The sequence below is a fragment of the Cupressus sempervirens genome, chromosome 10 (assembly GCF_028749045.1).
Source record: "Cupressus sempervirens isolate cs-2001-9-10 chromosome 10, ASM2874904v1, whole genome shotgun sequence".
Lineage (NCBI taxonomy): Eukaryota > Viridiplantae > Streptophyta > Pinopsida > Cupressales > Cupressaceae > Cupressus > Cupressus sempervirens.
In genome coordinates, this window is record NC_143127.1 from 868343707 (window position 1) to 868350766 (window position 7060).

At 34.5% G+C, this 7060-nt stretch overlaps 1 protein-coding gene across 1 annotated transcript; it reads right to left on the minus strand.

The window, feature by feature from the left end:
- Window positions 1–670: 670 nt before the first annotated feature.
- Window positions 671–5962, minus strand: LOC149536775 (protein NETWORKED 3C-like). The gene is made up of 4 exons (XM_089806308.1): window positions 5049–5962; window positions 4267–4447; window positions 1187–1634; window positions 671–1022 (listed from the first exon to the last, which is right to left on the minus strand). The coding sequence occupies exons 2-3, from the start codon at window positions 4422–4424 to the stop codon at window positions 1610–1612; spliced, it is 183 nt and encodes a 60-aa protein (XP_089662434.1). The 5' UTR covers window positions 4425–4447; window positions 5049–5962; the 3' UTR covers window positions 671–1022; window positions 1187–1609.
- Between the last annotated feature and the right edge of the window lie 1098 nt (window positions 5963–7060).

Below are 7060 nucleotides of genomic sequence, written 5' to 3' on the forward strand. Positions count from 1 at the left end.
TTGCTATTGGAGAAAAGAGGATGTCAAATGGAACAAATAATGCAATAGAATGTCAAGCAAAAGTCAAGGTAGTTTTGATGGGGCTCAAGATGGGATACAAAAGATTGCATCTAGAAGAGAATTCTCAGATTGTGGTCAGTGGAATAATTAAAGGCAAATTGGATACATGACAACTAAACAAATACATCAAACATGTTAGAACACTACTTGCATAAGCTGAAGACTACCGTGTGACACACATCTTCATAGAAGCTAATGAAATTGCAGACAAAATGGTGAATATACGTGCCTCAGGATATCAGGAAGATAACTTTGAATAATTTGAAAATTTTGAAAACATTGATTTAGGAGATTGAAGAGAGTTGTTTTAACATGGGATTCAATCATGATTTCACATGAGGAAGATTGCACATTCCAAATAATGATGGTAGATAGGGAGGCATAGTTAATCGAAATGAAGAGAGAGGTACGTTCAGGCAATGTGGCATGTGTGAAAGATGTCATGCCATCCTTAATCATCGATCTAACTGCATTTATTTACTAGCACTTGTCCCTGCGGGTCCAAGATTACGCCGATTAAATGCAGAGAATCAGGTGTCTATGAAGCATCATAAGATTATTACTGGAATTGCACACGGAAGTACGACTTAAACATATGTAAATGACATGGTTGTGTTTTGTATAAGTTTTGTTACTTTGCATTTAATAAAGAGCAGATTATGTGCCATCTAACTGCAGTAACAAGCAGTTAAGTCTAGAATAGCCATCATAGGTTTTTCTCTGCTGTAAGAAACAGAGTTTCCTCTGTTGCCAAAAAAATAACAGAGTTATTCTCTTCTTTCGTATATCCTTTGTGTGACCAGTTAAACTTTCTTTCTTTTATTGTGCATTGGCATGCAGGGGAAGGTAAATGAAGTCCACCGTGCCCCAAGCCAATGTTTGCATATGCTCCATTCTCGCCATATAGCTCTATATCAGTGTCTATAAACACTTTCCACTCTCCTTCAGCATTTTGAAAGGAACTGCGTAACAAAATAGTTAACTTCAAAAAGCTCATTCAACATACAAATTGGCACAAATTATCAAAAATCAATTAAAAACTCCTACTTTCCACACACACACATATATATAACCCAGAATTGTGAATATATCCCAATTACTCAGCAGTGGGATTAAGAAAACTCACTCAAGCAGTACTGCAGTGATGTCTTCACGCCGAGTGGTAGAGAAAGAAATAGAATGCTCAATGTCAAGGCCACTGGGGCAGAAAAACATATTGGAAGGCACTCTTGAATTCACTTGCTTCAATGGGATACCAAATTCTCCTAAATCAATCCTCTTCATCACCTTGGCCTTCTGTAGTGGACTGCTCTCAACAGCCCCGTGCCACACCCACAACAAGAATCCTTTGAACAACAAGAAAAACACAACCAAGTTGAGGGAAAAAAAAGCCAAAAATTAGGACTTCATACTCCTCAGTCTTCAATACATCTGTGAGAGAAGTGGAGGTGGATGCCACTAAAGCCTTCAAAAACATCTGAGTTATGTTGGCCACTGGTATTAAGCTCCTCAACATCTCACGGCCCCCTCTTCTCATAGATTCCCCTCTTTAACATCTCAGACAAATCTCCGCTCTGTACAAAACACCATTATCAGAAATCGCAATAACTCAATCTAAAACAGAAATGCCCATCAACACCCAACTAACAAGTCACTAACCTGGCTAAGAACAGGAAAAAAGGCATCAGCACAAAACACTCAATATACTTTCACAACAATAACGAAAAACAAAGGTCCAAAGTCACTAATATAACTAAAAACAGAGAAGAACCATAAGCACCATCTACAACAATCCAATGACTCAATATACTACTACTATTTTCGTCATTGTCCTTAATGACATGAGAAAATTTTACAGGCACATGATATTTTATTGGCATGCGACAATTTTCCCCACAGTGAAAAGCCTATCGGCTTAATAATTAATTAATTAATAACTACCATTGTAAGAAACATGGATTCCTTGGCACTTTCAGCTTCTGGGACTAGAATTTCATGCTCATCTCAATATGCAGAGTGTTAGATCTTCTCTGCCTCTGCCATCACCATTTCCTCTGCCACATATTCGGTTCCAGTTTTCCTCTTCTCTAGCTCTTTCCAGCAAAGGGACTAATCCAAGCAAATTAGAAAACAAACAGTGGAGTTCTGAGTGCAAACTGGGAATCGCTGGAGCTTGAGTTTGAGCGGTGGAGTTGAAAATTCAACAATAAAGCTGCAGATATCAATGGCATCACTTATGTCAACACGAGGTGCTGCTGAAGGCGAACAGTGGACAACATCTCTCTCCTTTCCACAAAGCAGCCCAACTCGGCCACGAAAACAGCTCGGTGCCCACATCTACCTCTTCCCGGCTGCTTCTCTGTCATCCGCACTGCTGCATCAGAAGTTTACTTCCGACTGTTGCGAAAATGGAATTCCGTAGAGCTTTACATTCTCCTCTTGCAACTTTAAGTTCTGTTTGAAAACTTGCAGTTGTTGAACATTAACCTCTGTTTCATCCCTCAAGTGTTCTCTGCCACAAGACATATATTTCCCTTTGCAATTCCTCTATCCTCAAGTTCTGTTCTGATACGAATTCTTCTTTAGAATCTCCAGCAGTTTCAACATTCTTTTCCTCATTTTTTATTTTCAGTTTGGTGTTTTCTGCTTTGATGGCATCTAGCTCCAGTTCCCTAACACACACCTCGCCTTGCAATTTTTTTACTTTGAAACTCTGTTCCAATACCAGGTTTTCTTTAGCTTGCAATATGATTTCAGTTTTCCTTTTCTCATGAAAATATTCCTCCACTTAGAGAGCTTACATTTGATTATGGTGCATCCCATAACAGAAAATCTGGAAAAAGCAACGCATGCTTGTGTGGAGCATCTGATTGTAGGGGGAAGTTTTTTTAGGGTTCTTGTGGTGGGTATGTTTTGAAAAAGCAAATCACTCTATATACTTTTTTGAGTATCAAGATTCATTACACCATAATCATTAATGTAATAGAAAATGGTGAAAGCTAAAAGTGGTATTAAAATGCACAAGCAATTCAATGAAGGCCTGTGTATAGCTTTCCTAAATTGGTAAATATGCTTGCCATTGTTAATCAGTATAGGCATATGCCAATTTTGAATTAACCAAGTATTCAGTGAATCAAGGCTGTTGATCATGCAGTCAGCTTCTTGATATCCCAGAATTTTGTATTCATGTCGTAGTTTTCAATTCAGTTATGTTGTTGAAAACTTGAGAAATAAACTATACACCAGCCTGATTTTAAGAAAGTTGTTTACGACACCTTACCACTTCATAATGGCAGGGTTCTCTGAAGTCTTAAATACTACTACAGTTATACAAGGTAATAGAAAAGTAAGGTACATTATCATATTAGGAGATTCTGTCGATCATTTCTTTTGGTTATAAAAATTTAATTTCCAAATGTTCAATTCTTCACATTCCTCAGTTTTAAGTGCATTTTCTAGTGGCAAAAGTTTCTATATGATGGAATATTTATTTGTGCTGTGTTTACCCTGAAGAGAATGCCTAAGTCAAAACAAGGTCATTCACTTTAAATATATCTGTCTAATCATCTGATGTTGTAAAACACATAAAAAATTACCAATATTTGTAGCTAGAAACCTGAGGTGCTTTCTACCTCTTCTATATCCTTGAACTGTACCTGCCCTTTTTAACATGACAACACGAATAAATGGAATGATTGATTCCTTTTGCTTTTATGCAAATTTTTGTTTGGTTCAATTCAACAAATTTAATGGGAGTTTTGTTTTTTTTTAAGTAAGATAGTAATATATGTTTTCCATATAATAGTATATGTACTTGGTGGAATGTTCTTGAAATTGCCTTCTTCTGTGTTTAATGTTTGCAAGCTACTGAATGTAGGAACTGCGACAAAACCTTAAATAAAGAGAATTGATATCTGATACCAATTTTTGGACTAGTAAGGATATGTCTGATGCTAAGAGGGCCCGGGTGAATCAGTTTTCTCTAAAGCTTTTCTTTCAAACAAACTTCAAATATTCACTTTACTACTCTATGTTACTCACTAATCACTAATCCTTTGTCTCAAGATTCTGTAAATGAAAATTGCCTAAGTAATTTAACATTCACAATCTAAAACAAACAAGTTCATGAAGAATAACACAACACAATAATTTGGTATAGAAAAAACACCTTGTTAGAGGGAAAATTGCAATGGGGATAGTACCCACATTCTAATTTCCCTCTTGAGATGGTCCAGCTGCTCTGCCAATGAACGGTATGCCCTGTAGTACTCTTCAATCATGCTAATGAGCTGCGGCCTCTTATGGTAGTAATTTTCAGCTCGTTGAGCGAAAGAATCAGCATCTGCTTCTATAAGACTCAACATGTTCTGAGTCTTCTCGTCTAGCTCTGGCAAATTGTCAACAAAATAATAGCTTGAAGCACTGGTTCAAATTGAGAAATTGACACAAAACAATTTTTTTATCCTAGCACAATCATGTCAGAATGACCCCTCTGTTATTACTCAGATTTATAATCCCTAAAAAATTATAAAAAATTATAAGGACTTCATTTTTATCCTAGCACAATCATGTCAGAATGACCCCCGCTGTTGCTTCATCTTTAACAATATAAGGACTTATTCAGAATCACTTTACCTGGATCTTCAAACCATCATAGAAAATATTAAGAGGCTATGAAAACTACTAAAGCAGGAAAACTGAAGAGATTCTTAGACCAATTAAAGATCATAAATTTCCTAAAATATTAAAAGAAACAAAGTTTATGCAGAGGGAAAAAAACAGAAAAATGCATTTCTCTAATATCTAAATAAACAAGAAGACCTTAATAATAGAAACCTAAATGTATGCATGTCCGTAAGCCAAACAATCAAACAATCATGAGAGGTATAAGAAAGTTCGCTACGATTTATACAGATGAAGCTTCAGGCAAATAGCAGATAATTCAGGGCATAAATAGATTGACTGTGTATCAAACTGAATTCTCTTACCTTGCTTTGATGCCCTGAGGATATATCACGGAGTTGAATCAACACAGTAAAAACCCGAAAGATATTTCCTTTGAAAAGATCAATATGGACTGGAAATTTCACGCATCAAAGTTTCAAGCCCGATAGAATCAAAATGCATTACAAAATGAGAAGGAATGACATCCATGCCTTATAAAACCAAAGAAATCTCACATTCACGCTTAGTCTGCGAGTCTGTATTAAACTCCAAAAATAGAAAGATGCCTTCTCTGTACAACAAACTGCCTATTCCAGTTTTAGAAAATGCATTTTCCCCATTTTCTCATCTCTATGCAAAGAACGCAGAACACGTCAAAATCTTCACAACAGGCATAGCAAATTTCCAAGAGATGAACGAAAGATGCCTGCTCGAACATCAAGCTGCCTATTCCAGATTTAGAAAATGCACTTTCCCCAACTTTTTTATTTGGATGCAGAGAATGTAAGCCACTTTAAAATCTTCACAATAGGCATAACATCAAAAAAAATAATGAAAGATGCCTGCTCTCAACATCAAGCTGCCTATTTCAGTTCTCGAAAATGAAAGTTGTGGAAAATTCTCCGTAACCGCACCGACTGAAACAGTGGTCGCCCAGCCCACATTAATCTTGCTGCCTCCGTGCCCAAAGCATGTATCGCATGGTTGGAAGCAGTAAAAATCCTAACCCCACGGCGACAGCAGTAACAATCCAAGCATCTCCGTGGCTTCTGGTGGCTGGAAGAACGGGCGAGAAGGCAGGCCACACAAATCCGTTCTAAGCAGCTCCGTGTCGAACCCCAGGCATTCAAATCTTGGGTTGAACCATTTGCCGGGCCGAACAGGACACTTCCCGGCAAAGGAACCCCAAATAAGTAGCCTATCGGCTAAAGAGTTTATGGTGGGTTCTTGGGTGCTTAAGTTGGAGTTGTCCGGGTTCCATTGGCCAGGTTTCCACAAGGACGATGGACAACGTTTTCAAGTTAAACCATGATATTTAGAGGAGATATCTTTTCTTCATCGGAGAACAAAAAACACCTCATTAAATTGAAGCACCATATCAACATTTTATGTGTTTTACATGCATCAACAATTTTTAGCATTAAGGATAACATCAATCAATTAACATTGCTAACAATGTTTTATGACAATTAAGTGCTTTCAATCTTTTGATTTTGTAATTCTTATAATATAAGAAATATTAAAATATTAAATAATACAATTATTTTGGGTTGAATTTCATGAATATATTTCAAAGTATTGAAATAATTTAAAATATTAGATCTTATTTTCATGTTTCCCAAATTAATATAAGATAAACAAATTTTCATTATGATTTTCCAATATTTATAATAATTATTTCTTTAAAAAAATTGAAAAAAATTCCAACATTTATAATTCTTTCTTATAGACTAAAAATATTCAACATTTATAATTCTCCCTATTACATTATAAAAAACCTAAATTAAAAAATAAAAAATTTATATCTCTTAAAAGATTAATAAAATGACGAAATTAGAAAATTCTAACATTTCTAATTTTAAAAAACAAAATATTTTTTTAAAACTACATCTAATAAAAAATTGAATACTCACATAATTAATTAAATGAAGACTGGTATATATATATATATAATTTAAACAATAATAAAATATATCATAATTTTTAAAATAATATATAAAATGAAAAAAATCTATGAAAATTATTAATTTTTAAAAATTAACTTATGTATATAGTTAGATTCCTTCTCACTGATTTTACCTTGAAACTAAATTTAGAAACATACTAGACATTTTATATCAATAGGATATAAAAACATTGTATATTAGTTCTAATTTAAATGACAATGAGAATTAAAATATATAAACAACTAAAATTCAAATTCAAATTATATCTTATAAAAACATAATAATTTTAAAACATAAATAAATCAACATTGATAACTTAAAAATAAAAAATAAAAAATATAATTACATAGAATAAAAAATTTGATCGCTGATAGAATTTAAAAAATAAA

What these genes read in the sequence shown, in the direction of transcription:
- LOC149536775 (XM_089806308.1), bottom strand. Translation starts at nt 4,424, where the DNA reads ATGTTGAGTCTTATAGAAGCAGATGCTGATTCTTTCGCTCAACGAGCT. An exon ending in CTCAAGAGGGAAATTAGAAT is followed by an intron (nt 1,635 to 4,266) that starts GTGGGTACTATC and finishes TGTTTTGTACAG; the next exon opens with AGCGGAGATTTGTCTGAGAT.